At 38.3% G+C, this 23,904-nt stretch overlaps 1 protein-coding gene across 4 annotated transcripts in view; it reads right to left on the reverse strand.

Moving 5' to 3' along the window:
• LOC139952829 (coiled-coil domain-containing protein 33-like) overlaps nt 1–22,514 on the reverse strand; it is a 38,737-nt gene extending 16,223 nt beyond the window's left edge. For all 4 annotated transcript variants that reach the window (XM_071952079.1, XM_071952080.1, XM_071952078.1 and 1 more), the window contains exons 1-14: nt 22,365–22,514; nt 20,743–20,900; nt 19,862–20,003; nt 19,127–19,422; nt 18,113–18,247; nt 17,347–17,510; nt 17,034–17,182; nt 16,398–16,507; nt 15,157–15,356; nt 14,477–14,600; nt 13,442–13,574; nt 12,480–12,610; nt 8,713–8,784; nt 3,310–3,534 (exon numbers count right to left, since the gene is read on the reverse strand). In XM_071952079.1, the coding sequence (XP_071808180.1) occupies nt 3,310–3,534; nt 8,713–8,784; nt 12,480–12,610; nt 13,442–13,574; nt 14,477–14,600; nt 15,157–15,356; nt 16,398–16,507; nt 17,034–17,182; nt 17,347–17,510; nt 18,113–18,247; nt 19,127–19,422; nt 19,862–20,003; nt 20,743–20,880 (2,019 nt within the window). In that variant the 5' untranslated portion in view covers nt 20,881–20,900; nt 22,365–22,514. The remainder of the gene's footprint in view (nt 1–3,309; nt 3,535–8,712; nt 8,785–12,479; nt 12,611–13,441; nt 13,575–14,476; nt 14,601–15,156; nt 15,357–16,397; nt 16,508–17,033; nt 17,183–17,346; nt 17,511–18,112; nt 18,248–19,126; nt 19,423–19,861; nt 20,004–20,742; nt 20,901–22,364) is intronic.
• Between the last annotated feature and the right edge of the window lie 1,390 nt (nt 22,515–23,904).

Here is a 23,904-nt window from a genome sequence, read left to right on the forward strand (position 1 = left end):
CGAAATTCTAAATATCCATCAAAGTAGAAGGCTGATTTGGCCGCCGGTTAATTTACACAGTCTCCCTGCACAATTAACAACTTGATGTACATGTATACAGAAACTGAACTCCATAATAGCCCAATACAGCATGAGTGCATACCAAGTCCCACACTGTATAAACCTAATGGTATAAGGCAACCAATGCATTGTGTGCCAATGAGTGTATGAGAGTACAGAACAATGCAAGCAATGAAGCTGAGGTCATAAGCAGTCAACCCTAACAGCTTGGTGTCTCCTAGCAACCACTATGGCATGGGGGGGGGGGCTGCAGTGAGTATTGCTCCATGGTAGACACTGTAGAACATACTAGTGACACACACACGCACACACTCGATGTACAGTTATAGAGGAAACTGAAGGATAGCGACTTGTACTAATCATAATGGACTCTCTGCATGGATGCGAGGATCAATTTTCTAACTGGCATAATCCATAAAATAAAATAAAGTAGAATTTTTGACAATTTTCAGACTGGCTGTTAAAAGACTGTGTATGCAGTGCAGTACTACAAGAACCAAGACACATGTTGTTGTACGGCCAGCGGAAACTAAAGATTATTACTTCTACTCATGATAATAAGTCTGTCTGCATTGTTGCGGCTCAATTTTCTAATTGACATCATCCATAAAAAAATAAAGTAGCTAGAAATACAAATTTTCCGACTGGCTGTTGAAAGTGTTGGAAGACCAATGTTACAATGTATACTGCAGATGTAGAACAAGACTTGGGTATGTTAACTTGCGGTCAGACACAAACTAAGGATAGTAACTTATTCTAATAGCAATGGCCTCTCTGCTTGGATGCAGCTTAATTTTCCAATTGACATAATCCACAAACAAAATAAGTAGAAAATAACAATTTTTGAATATTTTCAGACTGGCCTTTGAAAGACTGTATAAAAGAGCCAACACACATGTTGATTTACGGCCAGCAAATACTAAGGATAAACTTATTCTAATGATAATGGTCTTTCTGCATGGATGCAGCTCAATTTTCTTGACGACATAATCCATAAGATAATAAAGAAGCCATCAAAAAAATTTATAATTTCAAACTGGCTGTTGAAAACTATAGCCACAAAATATTTCAGTTGAGAGAGAAATTTGGAGGTTCAGAGCAAGTAACAAAAATACACCAGTTGATCAGAAAGCGGAGTTTTTGAGCTTACAGGCTTTATGAAATTGTGCCCTGGGCGGGTCTTAATTGCATTATTTACTTATATTCAGTATTTCTTCTTTACCCTGAGTGAACCTTTCAGTGTAGAATACTTGAATCAAAGGGGCCCAGATTTTTTGACGAGAACAAGAGAGACAATTACTTGACCTGGTAATGTAATTGCGTAAGACACAAAACTAAAACTGAAAATGTTCTTGAAATGTTAAAACCTTTTGTTTTCAGTTATGAAAAGCCTACACAGATAAAATAGAAACACACAGTCCTACATACAACTTACACGTGTTCAATCCTGACCGCAACTTTAGAACAGCTATGTAACCATAGTAACATCATATACAAAGCTATATTGATTATTATGATTATTATGCGGCACTCTTGTAGTGTCAGTAGAACACATCCACCCCAGGCGACAATATAAACACAATTACTACATCTCATATCCCAAGGTAGAAGTTATCAAGATATTGGAAAATTATTAATGTGATGTGTAAGTAATTATCCAATATACGGTCAGGATGCATCAAAGGTAGGGTTGACTTTGGTAAAGACCCCCCCCCCCCCACCACCACCATCCCAAAAATAAATAAACAAACAAATACATAAACTATCAAAATAAAATAATAAAATAACATTATTGTATTCAGGAATGAACTTGTGTTGTGTGTCAGCCAAGCAATTTTGAACGAGGGGTAAAATGGTTAGACAATTTCACGAATAACAATCTGATAAAAATTTCGTGCAGACAAAAAATTTCCAATCAAAATTCCTTTGAATCACTCTCTCTAAAACCAAATTCATTTGAAAGGAATCATTTCGCACAATGTTCTACAACTACATTGTAAACAGATGGAGTACTTCTAACCATGTAATGTCGTAAATGTTTGGAGCAATTACCAAAAGTATACCCTCCCCCCTTTATGAACTTTAGAGAGCCACAGCTATTTGGAAAAAATATGAAAATGACAAAAGAAACAATAAAACGGCATCAGCTAGCAGCGCTAAGGAAGGAGAAATTACAATAAGTTTTATCACATTTAACATTAAAAGGGGAGGCATACATTGGGTAATCACTCTTAAAATTAATGCCAATAAAACAAAATGTTATAGAAGCCTACTAAAGTTTGTTGTTCCCCAAATTTATATCTGAGGAGTGTTTCTGTCGCACATACTCAGTTTGTGAATTTCTATTAGGAATTTTTGGGCGATAATCTCGTGAAATAACCACCTTTTGAAATGAATATATTGGTTATTGTAATGCGCTATACAAGAAGTAGTTAATTCAAGCCCTGCTTCACAATGTGACGCGATCAAGCAAAATTTGCCATTTGTCGATCCAGGTAATTTGAAATTTATTCCATAATTTGAAAAGAGCATAATTCATGCTTTAAAGGCAGTGGACACTATTGGTAATTGTCAAAGACTTGTCTTCACAGTTGGTGTATCTCAAGTTCCAACATATGCATAAAATAACAAACCTGTGAAAATTTGAGCTCAATCGGTCATCAAAGTTGCGAGATAACAATGAAAGAAGAAAACACCCATGTCACACGAAGTTGCGTGCGTTTAGATGGTTGATTTCGAGACCTCAAGTTCTAAATCTGAGGTCTCGAAATCAAATTTGTTGAAAATTACTTCTTTTCGAAAACTAGAGGGAGTAGTTTCTCACAATGTTTTATACCATCAATCTCTCCCCATTTACTCATTGCCAAGTGAGGTTTTATGCTAATAATTATTTTGAGTAATTACCAATAGTGTCCACTGCCTTTAATACTGTGTAGATACCACTTTTGGTAGAAGAAAAGTAGAAAAAACAAGAGATGACAGAGAATAAAACTGAGAAATGGGGGTTTTCAAGTCGAGTTGTTTGTTGGACCTAAATCGGCATATTCTAACCTCTTTTGGATTTTGTTATTTCAGGAAGGAAGAATAAAACAACCAAATACATGTAATATAACTTAAGATATAACTCGGCATCAAATAAAAAAAAATTCAACCCTGTTGGCTCGTTTCTCCATGCTGATATTTCCCAAAAACAACTCATTTAGCCTGATCGCATCACATAATATAAAAAAAATCAAAGTAGTAACTGACCTTATATCGTCTTGGTTTCTGTTGCCTTGGTGGGTACAGAGGCACGGGTAGAGGGGTGCTAGCAGGCATCGGTGGTGAGGGCGTGGCCCTCGGAGGAGGGGATGGTGTAGGGGAGGGTGAGATGGGTACAACTGTTGGCTCGGGGGACTTCACCTCATGCTCCAAGAATGTCGGTAGAGTCGGCAGAGTCTGTAGATCGCTGGCAGTAGCCAGAGAATCTGGTTTCTGTGGATCAACATTTTGAGTGGTTTCCGTCATTGTTGGAATGAAATGTGGGATAAAAAGAATCCAGTTCTCTAAAGACACTCCGCTGAAAATCAGGTCTTCAGTATGAAACTCAAACTATGTCTTTAGTGTGATGCCAACAAGCTAAATCTACAAATTGACCGTGAATGGTAGTTTCAATACATGCAACCCAAAAATGGTGGGAATGAAAAGAGTGGATCAAAAGAATCCACTTCGCTAAAGACACTCCGCTGAAAATCAGGTCCTCGGTATGTAACTCAAACTACGTCTTTAGACTGACCCCAACAAGCTAACTCTACAAAATGACCGTGAATGGTGGAACCAACGCGTGCAACCAAAAATAAGTCATTATAGGAGTCATCAGCAATCTTAAAAAAAAAAAGAACTTCAACGTAATGTAAGTTTTATTGCCCTCTTAATGAGCGAGCCTTGACAAAAATTGCTTATTCAACCGACCATTATTTTGTCAAATTCTGTCAAAATATTTTTAGAGGAATAAAGCGAACTACATTGTACATGTTCGTTTACGTGTGCTGAGAAAAAGAATATCAAAATAAAATCACAGATGAAATTTTTCATAAAACCCCCTGCAAAGTAGGCAAATTTCCGGCGAAATTTTTTTGTGTCGACTGATCACAATCGTAAAAAATGGAAAAAACAAGTGCTTGTTATTGGAGTTTGAAAGCATAGTGCTTGGCAGGAGCGAACGCATGAAACTGGAGCTGAGGTTTCGTCGCAGGAAATTTCTCCCAACACCAAGGTGAGTGTGATTATTCTGATGAGGTGTGAAGCTCGGGAAATATTGATGTTTTTTTCTTTCTTTTATGAGTTGATGAGGTTGCCAACGATGTGGATATAACCGTACTCCTAAACTGCCAAGTAATGAGGTTCGATTGTCAGCAAGAAATTGCACAATATTCTTCTATGCATGATGTTTGTTTTTGGTGTCCTCACAATTCCTTCCCTTTTGTTGTTGAACTCTCGTTTAAATACCACCAGTCAAAAAAGGCAGGATGCACTTTTGGTAATTGTCAAAGACCAGTGTCCTCACTTGGGCCCAGTTTCATAGAGCTGCTTAAGCACAAAATTTTGCTTAAGCAAATAAATCCTGGCTTAATAAAATCTGACTACCGGCCAAGACTCCACTCAATTGTTATGCTAAGTAAACAACAGCTAAATACCAGTCACAAGCAATGTATATGGCATGAAATTTTGGCCAGTAACATGTGTAAAATGAGCAAGCTATTTTCGTGCTTAAGCAAATATTTTGCTTAAGCAGCTCTATGAAATTGGCCCTTGGTGTATCCCAACATTTTCAAGCATAAAATAACAAGCCTGTGAAAAGTTGAACTCAATTGGTCACCAAAGTTACAAGAAAAAAACACCCTCATTGCATAGAATTGTGTACTTTCAGTTGACTGAGAAAGGGCTTTATGCCTGCAGCCTTTCTCATCAGATTAAACAAAATTTGGAGTGAACAATTACCCCATTCTCTAAAACTACATCCATTGTTTTTAACAATTATTTTTATATTTTTTTATATCGACGGCTCCCCAGTGCTTCTTACCATGTAAGTTTTCTATGGCCATTCATTTTTGGAGTAAATACCAAATGTGTTCCTCCCTTGAAAGTCAAGAATCACCCATCTCAAAAGAACAAACACAACTTTACACTGTAGATGCCTATCAAGAAATATATGAATTTTAGGTTGAACAAAGACAAATTTACTAGAGTGGCATCCCCTTAAGGTGATGTCCTCTCCTGCCGCTTTTCAGGTTGTATAATAAACTTGGGTACGATCCCTCGCTATGCAGCAGTTACAGGTTGATTTACTTCTGACTAGCACCCATGAACAAACATTTTAACAATACAGGAAGACGGCCAACATTTGGGCTAGACAGCTCAGTTGGTAAAGCGCTGACACATTAATCCGGAGGTCACAGGCTCAAATCCCGCTCTAGTAAAACTTTCTTTGCTCAACCCAAATTTAATTAAAACTTACCCAGTCAGTTTCCCTAATGATTTATCACTTGACAATAAATATATTACACTTATTATTGCAAGTTTCCAATTGAGTTTTGAAGATAAAGCCAATGGCGCTGCTCATTGTGTAGCACATAATTGTGATGCTACGCTAGTGAAGCAGACGTGGAAACTGTCCACTATAAAAACATGTCGACTTGACATCCACGCTAAGAGTTGTTGCTAAGGCAATAATTACTACGGCTGTTTAATCACAATAAAATTGATATTAAAAATTTGCATATTCATAGGCCAGGACGATTTAGAGATAAGTCTCACACAAGGTTGATTAAGTAGGCCTTGAATTTCCCTCTTGATGGGCACAGCATGATTCGAACCCACACTCTGACGAACAGAAGCATCAGAGCTTGAGTTCGGTGCTCTTATCCACTCTATATTATCCACTCTATACTATCCACTCTATACTATCCACTCTATACTATCCACTCTATATTATCCACTCTATACTATCCACTCTATACTATCCACTCTATATTATCCACTCTATATTATCCACTCTATATTATCCACTCTATATTATCCACTCTATATTATCCACTCTATATTATCCACTCTATACTATCCACTCTATACTATCCACTCTATACTATCCACTCTATATTATCCACTCTATATTATCCACTCTATATTATCCACTCTATATTATCCACTCTATATTATCCACTCTATACTATCCACTCTATACTATCCACTCTATACTATCCACTCTATATTATCCACTCTATATTATCCACTCTATATTATCCACTCTATATTATCCACTCTATATTATCCACTCTATATTATCCACTCTATACTATCCACTCTATACTATCCACTCTATACTATCCACTCTATATTATCCACTCTATATTATCCACTCTATATTATCCACTCTATATTATCCACTCTATATTATCCACTCTATACTATCCACTCTATACTATCCACTCTATACTATCCACTCTATATTATCCACTCTATATTATCCACTCTATATTATCCACTCTATATTATCCACTCTATATTATCCACTCTATATTATCCACTCTATACTATCCACTCTATACTATCCACTCTATACTATCCACTCTATATTATCCACTCTATATTATCCACTCTATATTATCCACTCTATATTATCCACTCTATATTATCCACTCTATATTATCCACTCTATATTATATCCAGCATATATTATATAGTAAAGGTTTGCGGTAACACCATGTAATGATAATCTCTAAATGTCTTTACCAAGTTATTATGGTCATTCATTTTTAGAGTAATAACCAAAGTAGGATTTGAAACTTTTCATGGTGGAACTACGAGAGGTTTTGCGGTAACACCATGTGAATCTCTTTTAGAGTGGTGTTGGTTCTAAATAAAACCCGGTTGTTTTCAACTCAACGACTTGATCTGCATTCTCCTGAAGACGATCAGAGAATACTTATCGAAACGTTGAGTTGTCAACCGGTTCTTTTCAGAACCAACACTTCTCAAAAATATATATTCACATGGTGTTACCGCAAACCTTTCTTAGTAATTACCAGATGTAAACTTTCCCTGTGAGGATACGTCTTGAATCATGTTTGCCATCGGCAAACAAGACCGGAACCGCACACTGCCAAGGTAACGCTATTTTTAGTAGCGGAGATTATAAGCCGTCAAGTATAATGTCAACGATGATGAGAAGTTCATTTAATAATCGAATAGTGGCTCATTATTAGAAAAAGGATTGATTACTAAGCCGTTGCCGAGGGAACAGCAGCGAATCAAGGGCAAACATAAGATACCGACTGGTGTGAGAGACACCTGTAGAACGTCAAGCTGCCACGCAGCGACTGTAGGGTTTACATAGGCTAGCCGCGCCATGTGTACAACAACCTTGACTCCCTGACTGCGAAGCATTGATTCTAATTGCTAGGCATCAACAATGAAAAGTACCTGACTTTTGACTGAAAGGGGGCTGATTGTGTTCGGACTGGGCGCTTTGGGGTATAAAAAGAGTTTGTTATGAATTGAATTTCTACATGTGAAATTAACAAATGAAATATGGTTGGAAAGTTTTTTTTTACAAGAATTTGCAGAGTTTCAAACTGTTATTAAATTGTTTTAATATTCTTTATATCAATATAAACCACAAGGGTTGTATGGCTTCTGACTGGCACCCCCGAACAAAGATGTTGACAAAATAGGGACACCGCCAATAAAGGGTTAGATAGCTCAGTTGGTAGAGCGCCGGCACGTTAATCCGGAGGTCGTTGGTTCGAATCCCACTCTAGTCAATTCTTTGTTTCAATCTATTTCTTTAGTCATTTTATTTTCTTAAGTTACTTTATTATTTCTTTGTTTGGTTTGCTGGTACTGTCAATAGGTCTTACATTGTACAGTACTTTATAATCATACAACCAAGATTAAATGTCAATTAATATGTACATGAAAAAATACCCAGTGAGTCAAAACAAAAACACATGTTTACTTTAAAGGCAATGGACACTATTGGTAATTACTCAAAATAATTATCATCATAAAACCTTTCTTGGTTACGAGAAAGAGTAATGGGGAGAGATTGATGGTTTAAAACATAGTGAGAAACAGCTCCCTCTGAAGTGACGCAGTTTTTGAGAAAGAAGTGATTTTAGATGAATTTGATTTCGAGACCTCAAGTTTAGAATTTGAGGTCTCGAAATCAAGCATCAGAGAGCACACAACTTCGTGTGACAAGGGTGTTTTTTCTTTCATTATTATCTCGCAAACTCGACGACCGATTGAGCTCAAATTTTCACAGGTTTGTTATTTTATGCATATGTTGAGATACACCAAGTGAGAAGACTGGACTTTGACAATTACCAATAGTGTCCAGTGTCTTTAATAACAAATGACAGCCCCAAAGCCAGCTCTCTTGCACCTTTTCCACTGTATTTGACATTAAATATATGATGCGACTATCTTTTTTTGGTAAAGCACTTTTTTTTTTATATTTGATGCACTGTTACAACAGCATTCAGGTAAAAAACAAAAATTAATACTACTCTTTTGTTTACATTTTTATAATCACCACAAGCGTGTTCCTTAAATTCCCACTTAGTGCCTTAATTAACCTCTTTAAAAAACCTCCCTTAATTAAAGACTTACCCTTGACGTAATGAGCCGAATCACTATCGACACCCAAGGTGTTTTGGCCTCTCTTGATTTCAGACCGCTTCCCTGTACGGCAACAAAACAAAATATCCGTCACTGAATTACATCATGAAAACCACGAATGTAGAAGTATCAAACTAAGAATATTTCTCCACTAGAAGAAGTAGACAGACAATTTGAGTGTGTGAAACGGTAGCCGGTGTGCGAAGGTTGTTGTACGGGTAGCGTAATCATCACATCAGGTCGTTGGGTTCAGAGAGAGCTCATTCTCCATGCGTGGGAACTCAACCGGAACGACATGAATGGACTTTAAATGTATTTATCTTTTCCCCCGAGGAAACGTCGCATTGGAGTAAGAGAGGAGACAATAAGTGGAAGTCGTATTCCGAACTACCAATGAACCATACTGCACTGTTTTTCTCTTAAAGGCATTGGACACTTTTGGTAATCACTCAAAATTATTGTTAGCATAAAACTTACTTATTGAGTAATGGGCAATTGGTAATGAGCAATCGAGAGCTGTTGATAGTATAAAACCGTGACATTGTGAAAAAAACGGCTCCCTCTGAAGTAACGCAGTTTTTTAGGTAATTTCACACACAAATATTTAAAAAATTCAGCTGAAGCCTTTTATTAAACATCTGAAAGCACACAAAGTAATGCAACAATGGTGTTTTTTCTTTCATTATTCTCTTGCAAATTCGATGACCAATTGAGCCCAAATTATCACATGTTGAGATACACCAAGTGAGAATACTGGTCTTTGATAATTAGGCTGAGTAAAAAAAAGAAACATGTTTAACGTCCGGGTTTCAAAAAAAAAGGAAAGAGGAGAAGCTTTTTTATTTTTTATTTACAAGATGACAGACATTCTTTTAAAAATTTCAAATATCCATTGTTTTTGCTACTGTTCAAAGTTCAAACACAAAAAACATAAATGAAAGGGCCTTTTTTTTAATTATTTTTATAAATGGCTGCCAGACACATTTTTTAAGACAAACGGCTGGGCTATTTAAAAAAAAAAAAAAAAAAAAAGCTGAGACCATTAAAACATATCCCTTTTTTTCTTTTACAAAAAAACCATAAAAAACATACAAAATAAAATAAATAAAATGTTTTGGCGTAATCAGACCAAAATCGCCATTGAACACTTTCGGAACAGAAAAAAAATTGAAAGTTCACAAATTTACAAATAACTTACAGGGTTTACAGAAGGTAATGGTGAAAGACTTCTCTTGAAATATTATTCTATGAAACGCTTTACTTTTTGAGAAAACATTAAAACAATATCAATTCTCGATATCGAGAATTACAGATTTATTGTAAACACATGTCATGACACGGATAAACGTGCGGAAACAAGGGTGGGTTTTCCCGTTATTTTCTCCCAGCTCCGATGACCAATTGAGCCTAAATTTCCACAGGTTTGATATTGTATATATAAGTTGTGATACACGAAGTGTGGGCCTTCGACAATACTGTAGTGTCCAATGGCTTTAACTGGAATAATTATCTACGGTTTTCCTCCCACATCTTAAACTGAAACTTCCTTCTTTGTCTTCTCTCCACGAGTTCATTGGCTAGTACAGTAATCATGTTATCTTTTCTGAAAATCCTTGGCTTCACACCAAAAATTAATCAATAAACTCATTCCAGTCACCTGTGCACAAAACAACCTTCATTACCCATTACCATACGATGGTACGTGTAATATGAAGGACCATTATGGGGTTGGTAATGTGATTGATTTTGCTCATAATCAATCCCGCTGTGGCACATAAACAGCGAGGGAAATTTTTAACGGGAATGGAGAAGAGTGCTGAGGGGTCAAACCAACACAGTCAATCCTTAATTCATTTTATAGCATGCCGCGCATCTGTATCTTGTCATCTGCTGCCCTCTGCCGTGTTGGCTTTGACCCAATTCACGCTAACTATGTAGTTTTTACGTGCAATTTGAAACCCGAAATGGCGAGCGTGGCAGACAGGAGCCGTGTGATGTTCGTTCAAGGGATCAATGGACCTTTTGTTTTTTGACATCACATACGCAAACATTGCCGACCAGTGGTTGGCAAGAGCACAGGCAGTCTTCACTGAGACAAAAATACAACAATCTAAAACTGACTACATAAGGCCACATAAAATAAACAAAATTGTTGATCGTCCACGCCCGACCGTTCAAAACCCCCCGACCCCATTTTTTTTTTTTTTTTTTTTTCCCATGTCTGGATATCTCTTTATACTTTTACTGCCCAGATTTTTCAGCTGATATTTTTTTCAAAATGTACTGGTTTTAAAAGATGTTTAAAGAAGGTTTTTATTCATGTTGGCAAAGCAAGAACAATTCTTTATTTACTTGGGCTACACTGTGCTTAGTTGTTTGAAAAAGTTTACAGAAAATGTCATCTAGGAGTTAAATTTGTTTGACAAAACTATTGAAAACATCAAAAACACACAAACCCTCTGTTTTATAGTGATTGTGATGATTTCTTTATTCTTGATTTCATATTTGGCATGTCAACAAAACTTTATAATAAAAAGGAAAAAAAAGGAAAAAAAAGAACTCCCTTCCTCCCCCATCCCCCCCCCCCCAAAAAAAAGGACGATCAACAATTGTTTTTTATGTGGCCTAATAACACCATCAAAATCACCGGAAAAATAAACAACCATCTAAAACTGCATGACAACCGATACACTACACAGTGATGCTAAAAAAATCACCATATTGATGAGAAATCAATTGTGCTAACCCCCCCAAAATAATAATAGTCTTCACAAAAAAAAGGTTTGAAATGTTTAGGCCTTATAGAAGATCCTCGGCGATAAACTGGTTAAAGAGAATTTAATAAAGAGGACATTTAATATTTTGCCGCGGGGGGATAAGAGTACAAAACAAAGCAGGGTAACACAAAAATGTCAACAAATGGAATGTGAGAAGCTTTACCATTTACATCTGCGGTGAGCATGAAAACAAAAATGAAATGGTAAAAGGAAATGATTAAAATATTACAACCAGCAAAGAACCAGCACTTAGGGAAGCGGAAATTCTGCGCTTACGTCAAACAAATTTTACGGGTATAGCAGGGAATTTTGGTTGTGCGGGTGCGAACTCCATGTTACTAGGCATTACTCCCTTACATAGCCAGGGTAGAATTCAGCACTTGCACAGGAAGTGGGAAATGGTGATCGTAAGCGTAGAATTCGGCAGTAAGCAGAGTCATGAATGGGGCCTTGGTATGACTCCCTCATACAGAAAATATGGGTTAAAGGGAAGGTACACGTTTGGTAATTGTCAAAAACCAGTGTTCTTACTTTGTGTATCTCAACATATGCATCAAATAACAAACCTGTGAAAACTTTAATTCAATTGGTCATCGAAGTTGGGAGAAAAGATGAAAGAAAAAACACTGTTGGATGAATTGGTATGCTCCAGATAGGAATAAAAGACTTCTAGCTAGAAGTCTTTTATTATTTTAGTGAGAAATTACTCTATTTCAAAATCTATGCTACTTCAGAGGGAGCCGTTTCTCACAATGTTTATACTATCAACAGCTCTCTAATGCTCGTTACCAAGTCAGTTTTTAAGTTAATATTTGTTTTGAGTAATTACCAAACGTGTACCTTCCCTTTAAATGCACACCATGTTATGCATTTCCTCGGTATGCTTGATTTTAATGCCAAATATAGTAATCAAACAAAAAAATTACTGTACAGAAAATTTAAGGAAAATAATAAAAAACTTGAGTACAATTTGAGTTTTACCTGGAGTGGTAAGCTGATCCGTATTCCCAGTCTTCCTCGATCACTTCTTAGGGCTTGGTACACCCGGGTATCAAGAAGCTGAGCACAGTACGCTGATGGGGTGTGTAGTGCCCAGGAGTCACCCATAAAGGCTGTAAGGGGTGCAATGGTGGAACATTAAGATTAAGGAGGCAACTTGGATATCAAGAAGCTGAGCACAGTACGCTGATGGGCTGTGTAGTGCCCAGGAGTCACCCGTAAAGGCTGCAAGGGTTGCAATGTTAAAACATGAAGATTAAGGAGGCAACTCAGATATCAAGAAGCTGAGCACAGTACGCTGATGGGGTGTGTAGTGCCCAGGAGTCACCCATAAAGGCTGTAAGGGGTGCAATGGTGGAACATTAAGATTAAGGAGGCAACTTGGATATCAAGAAGCTGAGCACAGTACGCTGATGGGGTGTGTAGTGCCCAGGAGTCACCCGTAAAGGCTGCAAGGGTTGCAATGTTAAAACATGAAGATTAAGGAGGCAACTCAGATATCAAGAAGCTGAGCACAGTACGCTGATGGGGTGTGTAGTGCCCAGGAGTCACCCATAAAGGCTGCAAGGGGTGCAATGGCAGAACATTAAGATTAAGGAGGCACAGTACCCTGATGGGGTGTGCAGTGCCAAAAAGCTGACCATGCACCTTTACAGGTTTAGTATAAATACCCAGAAGTCAGCCATCAATGCCTGGTGGTGTGTAAGGTAGAGCAACATCAAGAATGGGAAAAAGAAGCTGACCAAAGTCCAGGATAAATAATACCCAAGAGTCACCCATAAAGGTCAAGGGGTTTACCTCTTCAAGGGGTGTCACACACCCCCCGGAGTGGTAATACCCATCAGTCACCCATAAAGGCTTAGTGGGGTTCAAAGGCAGAACATGATCAAGGATGTTTGTTTAATAAAAATGAGTTCAAGAAATTTCAAGGGAAATAACCTCACCGTTTGTTGCAGGATAGAACTGCAATGCTAGAGCAGCAATGTCAGTGAAGAGCGATGCCAGCTCCCTGGGTTGAGTGAAGAGGAATGAATGATGCCATGTAGGCTGCTCCTCTGGCTGACCAACCAAGCTCACCTGTAGGAGACAGACAAACAGACATCTTCAGTAGGCTTTCCCAGGGGGTGACTGCTCTACATTCTGACACCCCTAAGTTCCCAAAACCCAATATTCCGACAACCTTATGTTCTGACAGCCCTATGTTCTGACAACCCTAAATTCCACCCCCCCCTTGTAATTTACATGCTAGGTTTCGGGTTAGGGTTAGGTAAGAAAAATACACTAGGTGTGTCGGAAAATAGGTGTGCCAGGGTGTCGAAACATAGGGGTGGCAAAATATAGGTGTGTAAACCTTCCCCAGGTGTAATCTATGATCCCTTGCTTTTTGTTAAACAATGTCAGAACACTCCACGAGTACAGTTTCTACCTAAAAATCAACCCACAATATCTATCTTGTAAGCAGAAGTTAGTCTATGCAGAAACAATTCGAACAATAATGACTTTATAGCAAACAGTTTTATTCATAAATTAGAACACAATAGGGGGGCCACTACTCTTACTGTACGCAGCCACCTTTACATAAGAAAGTTACAGGGATCTACCATTGTTGTTCTATCGATCCTCTTTTTGAAGAGTTCTTCTGTGAAGTACAACTAGAACTGAGGAAACCTTAAGGGGTAGCATTGGTCCATTGTGTAAATGACCTTGTAGTTAACTATTCCTTTTCTTTTGATAGCTGGCCCGAAAACGCAGCCAGGTGTACATCAATAAAGAATAATAGCATTTAGAAGACTCTCCTATTCATATTGACTCTTGGTGCAGAACACGTTAACAAAAAGGCACCACTGCGCTCCACCAGAACCACTCTCCGTCGTTCTATCAACATGCGAGGTTCATCTATAGCACTTGCTTACGACCTTTATTATTAAGCCAAGGCTATGTGGACCCTGAAACTGGACCCGAAGGGTGCGTGCGCTTACCTGTGGTTGGCTATTCTTGGTCCCCAGTTGGGGTAAGAGGAACGATGAGGGGTGCGGATCGGGATACTCCACTGTTAAGGGAACCACATTCTGAGCTTGAAGATTATGCTCAGCCGTCTGCTGTCTGGGGTACAGTGAGGATAAATGAAATAAATGTAAAGATTTGAAGAAGTTCAACTATACACTTGATCGAGTTCTATCATTTTTTTATTATTATCTGTAGGCATAGATCGTTGGCATTTGAATATAATCACTTGGTCAGATCTGGCCGTTCTATTTCCTGAGGTGAAGCAGAGTGAAACTAACTCTACGGTCATTTGATTCGATGGTCCACAACCAAAAACCTAAAACCTCATTCAAAATTACAAACTTGTTTTACTCAAGTGGTGTTTGAAGCTTTGCATAGTGTGGAAAATGAGATTAAAATTAACTAAAAATAGTAAACTATTGTGGACAATGTGCATCCCTCAAGCTTTATTTAAAGTGCATCACTACCAGCAGTCCGGCTTTCTTCTAAAGACAAGCAGAGTATACTGTTAAAAACTATCAAGACCACACAGGCTCTATTCAGAGCCAAAACTCCTCCAAGAGAGATTTTAGACATGGTTGTACCCACAAGTTTACTATTTATAGTTGACTCTGATCGTGTTTTGCTTAAAGTTTGATAAAGTCTGACTGACCTATAAGTGAAGAGGTCTGGAAGCAGTCTGGCTACAGCTATGAGAGGCCCGATGGGATTGGCTAAAGGTTCCTCCACCCCTAGCAACAGCACTTCCAACCCATGGAAGCCCAATGCATCTTGGGATTGAAGCAAACTATCATCCAATCGCAGCAGTCGAGGCTTTCTCCTCAGAACCGAGACAAAAAGGTGGGTTTCATCCTAAATAAGCAAAATAAGAATATATAAATCTCTCTCCAATTATTTTCCACAAACAAATCTCAAGAGCACCCTGTTCATCAGAGTTTGGGTTTGAGTCCCGGTCGTGACACTTGTCTCCTTGAGCAAGACGCTCAACTATAATTGCTTCTCTCCACCCAGGGGTAAAAGGGTACCTGTGAGGGCAGAGATGGTTCTTGTGATTGATTTAGGCGAGAAGCGCATATTTGTTGCACAGGCTGTATACTCCCCACCAGGGAGCTGAGATAATTTAAGGAATGATTAAAGGCCCAGTGACCAGGGGTAATAATGTCGGAAGCGCTTTGAGATGCACTTTGGGTGTGAAAGCGCTAAATGAAAACTAGTTTTTACTATTATTTCCTATATTAATAAGTAAGCCACTTTTTGCCTCCTTATTCTTCTTGCAAATGTTGTAATCAACTAATGAGAAAAAAGGAACACTTTTAGTATAGAGTAGGATTTGAAACTTTGCATGGTGGGAGTATAATTAGGTGAGGTTTGCGGTAGCACCATGTCTTAATCTCTTTTGATTAGTGTTGGTTCTGAAAAGAACCGGAGGTTGCCAACTCAACATTTCAACCAGTATGCTTTCTCCTAAAGACGATCAGAGCATACTGATCGAAATGTTGAGTTGTAAAACCATCGGTTCTTTTTAAAGCCAATACTTCTCAAAAGAGAAATACACATGGTGCTACTGCAAACCTCACATTTGAGCTCAATTGGTTGTCGAAGTTGCGAGATAATAATGAAAGAAAAAACACCCTGGTCACACGAAGTTGTGTGCTTTCAGATGCTTGATTTCGAGACCTCAAAATCTAATTCTGAGGTCTCGAAATCAAATCGTGGAAAATCACTTCTTCCTCCAAAACTACGTTACTTCAGAGGGAGCCGTTTCTCACAATGTTTAATACTATCAACAGCTCCCCATTACTCGTTACCAAATAAGGTTTTATGCTAATAATTGTTTTGAGTTATTACCAATAGTGTCCACTGCCTTTAAAGAACTGGAAATATTGAACTAACCTGAACAAGATCCAGATGGTATTGATGGAAGGGCTGAAGTTGATAAACTGGAAGTTTGTATTCAATCACTGGAGATCTAGTCGGCTCATGGATCACTTGAAGAGTGACTTCTGATTAATACAAAGACAAGAAAAACTAAGTAATAATCTACATGGTAACCAACCGGGTAATAATTTAAAAAATTTGGGGTGACCAAAGGAAAACCCATTCGAGCGAGACTTGAACCTTTGGCTTCCTGTTTAATGGCCGGCACTCAAGAGCCTGAGCTTTCTGAGCGTGGCCTCCCTCTTTTGTCAATATCTTTTTTCGGGTGCCAGTCAGAAAATAAATTCCAGGCGGAACTCTATGGTTCTGTAAGCGCCATTTCTTTACTTATAGTAAGCAGAGCCATGAAATTAGGCCCTAGACCCAAATGCATAGAGCTGCTTAAGCAGACAATATTGCTCAACAAGTTTCTGCTATTTTGCTTTACAAGTTTTCTGCTAAGCAAAAACTTCCAGGATACCAGTCAAAGATTGTACATGCGCGATGGCATTTTGGTTGGTAACCAAATTCTGGTAAGCATAATTTTAAAGTGCTTGGCTACTTTTTGTGCTTAAGCAACTCTATGGAATTGGGGCCTAAATGGGTACTCACCATGCACCGTCTGGTCCCCAGACTCCTCCTCCAATGGGACAGTAATAGTGATAGCTTCTTCCCATGTAGGGTTCATGCTAGCTGAGTGAGCTGCGTGTGTAGTACACAGAAAGGACTGGGTTTCCTCACTGGATGAATCGTCAACGATCCTAAACATAGATCAGAAAGAAGAAAAAAAAGTTATACTTTTGGAAGGTCGGTATGCTTGTGCAAGGATCCAAAAAGCCTCCAAATCAGGCAATTCTTGGAAATACCCTACCCTATTTTTGGGGGCCCGTTACGCCAACATAAACTGTATTTTTTTACGCCTTACCCAGCTACATATGCCCTTGGCGTTGAGCCATCCGGTAAACGAGGTAGATCCGTAGCAGCATGGATGATCATTACCAATTCTTCCTTGCCTGGTTTTGATACATGGTTCTGACGCAGGAGTTCCGATCCTCGGCGTGGATTTCTTTCCTTTCTGGGCTGCCCGGCCTAAAAAATAAAAAATAAAAAAATGTTATCTGCAATTATTGCCTCGGCAAAGTATCAGCCATGTTTCCCATTCCATTCTTATACTGAATTTGAATTCCTTAAACAACAAAAAAAGTCTGGAAAAAAAAGACTCAGCTAGGGGCGAAACCTCAGGCCATTAGCACAAAACACAATGCCCACAGGTTTACAGTTTGAAGATTATGATAGTAAAAAGCTTCCCTTGAAATTTTACTTACTGAGGTGCTGTAGTTTTTGAGGAATGAGTAAAACAAATAATTTTCGTCCCAGTTTTTAGCATGTATAAATGTATTAATCAGTTATGCTATGATTATGGTAAACATGTGTAATACCATAACTGGTTAATGGGATTTTACATGCTAAAATAATTTTCGTCTCATATGAGACAAAAATTATTTTGTGACTTGTTTTACTCATTTCTCAAAAACTACAGAACCTCAGTTAGTAATATTTGAAGGGAAGCTTTCCACTATCATTATCTTCAAACCGTGTAAGTTTAATGTAAATCTGTGGACATTTTGAAAAAGTACCCAAATCCTTCAACTATTTCTTGCAATTTCAGTTCAACTCAGTTTCAACCTTACCACTCTTAGAGGGTTCTTTGTAGGTACAGACAATGTCTTTGGCCTCAGTAAAGGTGGCGAGTCCTCGACTGGTACCACTGGGCGAGGATCAGCGTCTTCTGGTGGAACCTCAAGTGGTGGAGACTCTGGTAGTGGCTGCTTGCGTGAAATGAGAATAGGACGAACATAAATAACATTTTGGTTTTGAGTTTTTAAGATCAAGAAAATCGAAAGCAATTTATACTACCAGGTAAAGTCATTTTGCCAGAATTTTGAAACATGGTGTCCAAGTTTGCTGAAAATGTAAACAATGTCCGCTGTTGATTCTACTGTAACAATTGCAATATTTTAATACACTTTTTTAAATCAATATAAGCTTCTCATCTCAACACTCCTCCCCCCACCCCTCTTACTTTTTGACTATCAGTGACGATGCTGTCAACTTTGGACAGCGTCTAAAACAACACTGAAGATTTAGACAGGTTTGCGGCAACACCATGTGAAAATATCTTGTAGCGTTGGTTTTGAAAAGAACTGGTGGTTGACAACTCAGAACCACCGCTACTCAAAACAGATATTCACATGGTCTTACCGCAAACTTCTCTTAGTTTATACTTCCACCATGCAAAGTTTCATATACTACTAAAAGACACTGGACACTATTGGTAATTTTCACAGACCAGTCTGGTCACTTGCTGTATCTCAACATATGCATAAAATAACAAACCTGTGAAATTTGAACTCAATTGGCTGTTGAAGTTGCGACATAATAATGACAGAAAAAACACCCTTGTCACACGAAGTTGTGTGCCTTCAAATGCTTGACTTCGAGACCTCAAAGTCTGACTCTGAGGTCTCAAAATAAAATTTGTGGAAGAATTACTTCTTTCTCGAAAACTACTACTCTTCAGAAGGAGCTGTTTCACACAATGTTTTATACTATTAACAGCTCCCCATTACTTGTTACCAAGTAATTATTTTGAGTAATTACCAATAGATTTCAGTACCTCTTGTATAATTTGACAATTGACAAACCTCAGGCTCGGGTTCCTCATCCGCCATTTTAAGACTCAGCGAGTAGGTCAGTCGACCTCCGAGCACCACAAGCCCATCTTCATTGAGAGACCTCCTAAGGTTGAGGGTTCCCCTGTACCTATACAGGGTCTCTCCTTCCTGGGCTTGCAGCTTGACGAAGGGGGCGCTCGTACGAGGGTAGACAATGAAGGTTGCCTGGCCGATATTCGGGTTGTTATCGTCATGGCTGTCGTTTTCGGTGTAGGAGAAGACTTGGACAAGGAGGACGATGTCATGTTTGGCGGGGGAGCAAAGCCCTGAATAATAAAAAATAACATCCGGCCGTTAAAGGAAAAGTACACATTTGGTAATTACTCAAAACAAATATTAACTTAAAAACTGACTTGGTAACAAGCATTGGAGAGCTGTTGATAGTATAAAACATTGTGAGAAACTGCTCACTCTGAAGTAGCATAGATTTTGAGAAAGAGGCAACTTCTCACTAAAATAATAACAGACTTATAGCCAGTCATTTATTCCTATCTGAAAGCACACAAATTCGTCCAACAAGGGTGTTTTTTTCTCTCATCATTTTCTCTCAACTTTGATGACCAATTTAGCTCAAATTTTCCCAGGTTGTTATTTTATGCTTACGTTGGGATACACCAAGTGAGAAGACTTGTCTTTGACAATAACCAAACGTGTACCATCCTTTGACAATACAATGAAGTTTTTGAAAGAAGAGTTTTGACTTACCTTTCGGAAGGTGGAATGTAAAGCAGTTGTCTATGAACTTTTGTGGCCGGTTTTTGTTTGTGTCTGTTACATCAACTGTGCTGGTTACTGTGGAAAGGCCCACTATTGACAGGTCTTCATCATCATCAGGCCAAACTGTCACCTTTCCAAAAAAAAAAAGTTAGACAGAAGTTTTAGCCTAAAATATAGAAAACGTATTTTGAAAATTGAAACTTAGTCCCCTTCACTGAAAAAACGAGAGGAAAGTATGGTATAAATAATGGTCTTTTTGAGTCTCACAGGGGAAATAACTGTTTTTTTGAATGCGATGTTTGTTTCTTCAAAGGCAGTGTATACTTTTGATAACTGTCAAAGACCAATATTCTCACTTGGTGTATCACAACATACATGCATAAATTAACAAATCTGTGAAAATTTGGGCTCAATTGGTCATTAAAGTTGCAAGAAAATCCCCAAAAGGGGAAACCCAAGCAATCAGCAAAGGACTGAAAACCCAATCCTTGCAAGACTCCAGTCTGAAGTGGGATTCGAACCGGGGTCAACAGAGGTTAAGTCAGAGAAAGAAACCAAGAAATCCAATCAATAACTTACGGTGGTCGTGTTGGCACAGAGGTATTTTTTCCCCAGACCTGGTTCAATTTATGCCAAGGGCACTACATTGGGTTTTTCCCGTCCCTACCCGACTGCATAGGTTTTTCCTTGGAACATCTCTGGAGTTTTCCTCCCACATCTTAAACGAAAAACTTCCTTCCTTGTCTTTTCTCCATGGGGTTCTTGGCAAGTTCGCTTTTGTGAGAGTCCTTGGCTTCACAGCCACAATAAGTGCAATGAAAATAAAAATTACTTGGAAAAAAAATAATAATGTGGGAAAATGTACAGACCTTTTTCAGCAAGGCTTGTGCTTGCTGGGCTTTGCACTGTATAGATAACTTCAAGTAGTAGCTGCCAGGTACGTTGAACGTGCAGTCCCGCGCCTCAAACTTGAACAGAATGGCTCTTTCCTCAATCTTTAACACCATTGTTATTTACATTCTACAATCTGGAATAAACAAGATGCTCAATATTTTACTTGAGCTTGACTTTGATTGAGGCATGGCACGGTGGAATCTTTTATATTATCTACTGCACAAAGTATTAAAGGAACACGTTGCCTTGGATCGGACGAGTTGGTCAAAACAAAAGCGTTTGTAACCGTTTTGTATATAATGCATATGGTTGGAAAGATGTTTTAAAAGTAGAATACAATGATCCACACAAGTTTGCCTCGAAATTGCGTGGTTTTCCTTCTACTCTGCGAACTAACACGGTCGGCCATTTATGGGAGTCAAAATTTTGACCCCCATAAATGGCCGACGTGTTAGTCGACGAGGTAAAAGGAAAACCACGCAATTTCGAGGCATGTTTGTGTGGATCATTGTATTCTACTTTTACAACATCTTTCTACCCATATGCATTTTATAAAAAACGGTTACAACGCTTTTCAAAGACCAACTCGACCGATCCAAGGCAACGTGTTCCTTTAAAGGTGCAGTGGCATCTCATGATGGGGTACTACTATATTAATACAACATTAATATTTATATTCTAAAAATTAAAATAATAAAGTCTGTGGTCTATAATCTATTATTATAAACGCTACACCAGCACTTTGTTTTGAATTGGTGTTCTCCCAGAATAATTTTTTTAATTTGGAAAAATTTCCGTATTGCGCCACCATTTTTTCATTCGATATGAAATAATATCTAGTAGTTGGAAAAGTTTCCGTATGGCGCCACCACTTTTTCATTCGAAATAAAATAATATAGTATCTAATTTACCTCATTGACATATCCCTTTTTGTAAAAATGAGTGAAAAAGTGGTGGCGCCATACGGAAAGTTATCCCTAGTAGTTTTCTAATTTATTTAACTCAATGAGTTATCCCTTTTTGTAAAAATGAGTGAAAAAGTGGTGGCGCCATACAGAAAGTTACCCTTTATTATTTCCACACACAGCCAGAACAGAAAACACACTGCTGACCACTGCACTGACTGACCAATTAACAATTTTCAAAGTACTGAGTATACAGTGCTAACACACATCGGTGTATGGGTAAAAACCAAAATTAATATTCTTTATCCCCGATGCAAATTTAACATCTATTTATTAAATTTGCACTAACTAAACTAAACTTCATACTTTTTAATCATACCAAGGTTCTGCTTTGGAATTGACCCTGTTTATCACAAAACTGTATAATAAATAATATAATAATATAGGTTTAGATTAATCTGTGGTTATCTGACGTTCAGCAAAAGTAGCCCCCCCCCCCGACCTGCCCCTAGAATGCCCAGGCCGTGCGTGCCCGTTGTTTGGCAACGTTACCGCTGAACACAGCGCACACGCACAGCATGCAGCAATGCATTGAAAATAACACACAGTTTGATATAGAGCCAAAGGACATTGATTTCATGATTTACAACAATCACGGCAGACCACTCAAAACACTTCGTTAAACAACTTACCTAAAGCATTTCCCGTGACAAGAATCATATGTATGGTGTGTCAAGACATTAATGATGTCGTCAATTAAAGTTCAAGCCGACAAGCAACCACAATTTACAGCAAAACTTCGACAACTTTGATGATTAAAAAGTTCACATTGAGCGCTCGCTGCTGTCAGAAGAAAAGCTAACCATACATGTCACTAGAGGGCGCTATACATACCGTTTACTTGAGTCTTTTGCAAACGTTTACTTTACACATACGACTACGAGGCCAATGCCCAGGGCCCGATTTCATTGAGCTGCTTATAAAAGAATCGGAGCAAGCACATAAAACTTGCTTACCAGAATAAGGTTGCGAGCCAAACTACCATGCCACATGTACAATTTTCGGCTGGTTTCCTGTTAACTTACCACTAATACATATTTTTACAATGAAATTGGACCCTGTGGCTAGCTGGGTTCGAATTCCATAAAGCCCGTAGCACAACTTACTAAGCACAACAAACTTGCTTAGCAGGGAAACGAGGTAACTTCCAGCCAAAATCCATGCAGGTTACACTTTAGCATATGAAGTTGGTGCCTCTATTTCTATTTTGGCTTAGCAAAGAGCAAAATGTGCTTAGCAGTGTAATTTCTGCTCAGCAGCTTTCTGAAACAATGACCGTGAGACTGGTTAGATGGAGTCCTGTTAGAATACCCCCTTGTCATTAATTATTATTCATTACTTTCATAACTCTATCTATTCTATCATTTATTTTGACTATAGATGGCTCGGCTCATTAATTATCGAATTGTCACGTTTTACAATCATCATGAATAAATAATTAAGCCCTTTTATGGCGTGACTCAACTATACTTGCATTTTTAAGCCAATATAAAACCCATTTACGTTCACTTACAGCAAACCTTTATTTTATTGTTCTTTTTTTTAAAGTACTATCCGAGTCCAGTGAAGGGTGTCATTGTTTTTGTTAGGGTCTGGCTCTGGACCACAATCACTGGCCAGAAGCCACAAAAACCAACACACACCGCAGGGCTGGGGGCGAGAATGCTGGCGGCATCGTGGTAAATGGCGCCCCCATACGGGACAAGACGGACTTGAACTCTGTTTTGCCAGCTGCCTTTGTAAAAAAAAAAAAGACAGTATATAGTTTTACTGGAGTGTTGTTATTGTTTTATTTTCTTACTCTTGTGATGGGTAAACACTGATTATTGATTTAAAATCTCTCATTAATTAATTAGGTCAAACAATGCATCAACAAAATGATGAGATTTTCAGTTATTATTGGTGAGCGCTATTACAGGGCGATTAAACCTCTTCTAAAAAATAAACGAGTTTTGTTTTTATGCTAGACTCAATTTTGGCACCCATTTCTAAAATTAAACATACAACTGGCACTCACGTTTAGAAATTAATGTTGACCTATAATTAATAGGCCTTCGTCAATGTTGATTTAAAATCTTCATCAAAAGGCAAAATAAATTCTCCGAACTTTTCACTTTCACTGCCTCCCCTAAGAAAGTGCAGAGATTATCTTTTACTTTTCCCATCACAGAG

The sequence above is a fragment of the Asterias amurensis genome, chromosome 21 (assembly GCF_032118995.1).
Source record: "Asterias amurensis chromosome 21, ASM3211899v1".
Lineage (NCBI taxonomy): Eukaryota > Metazoa > Echinodermata > Asteroidea > Forcipulatida > Asteriidae > Asterias > Asterias amurensis.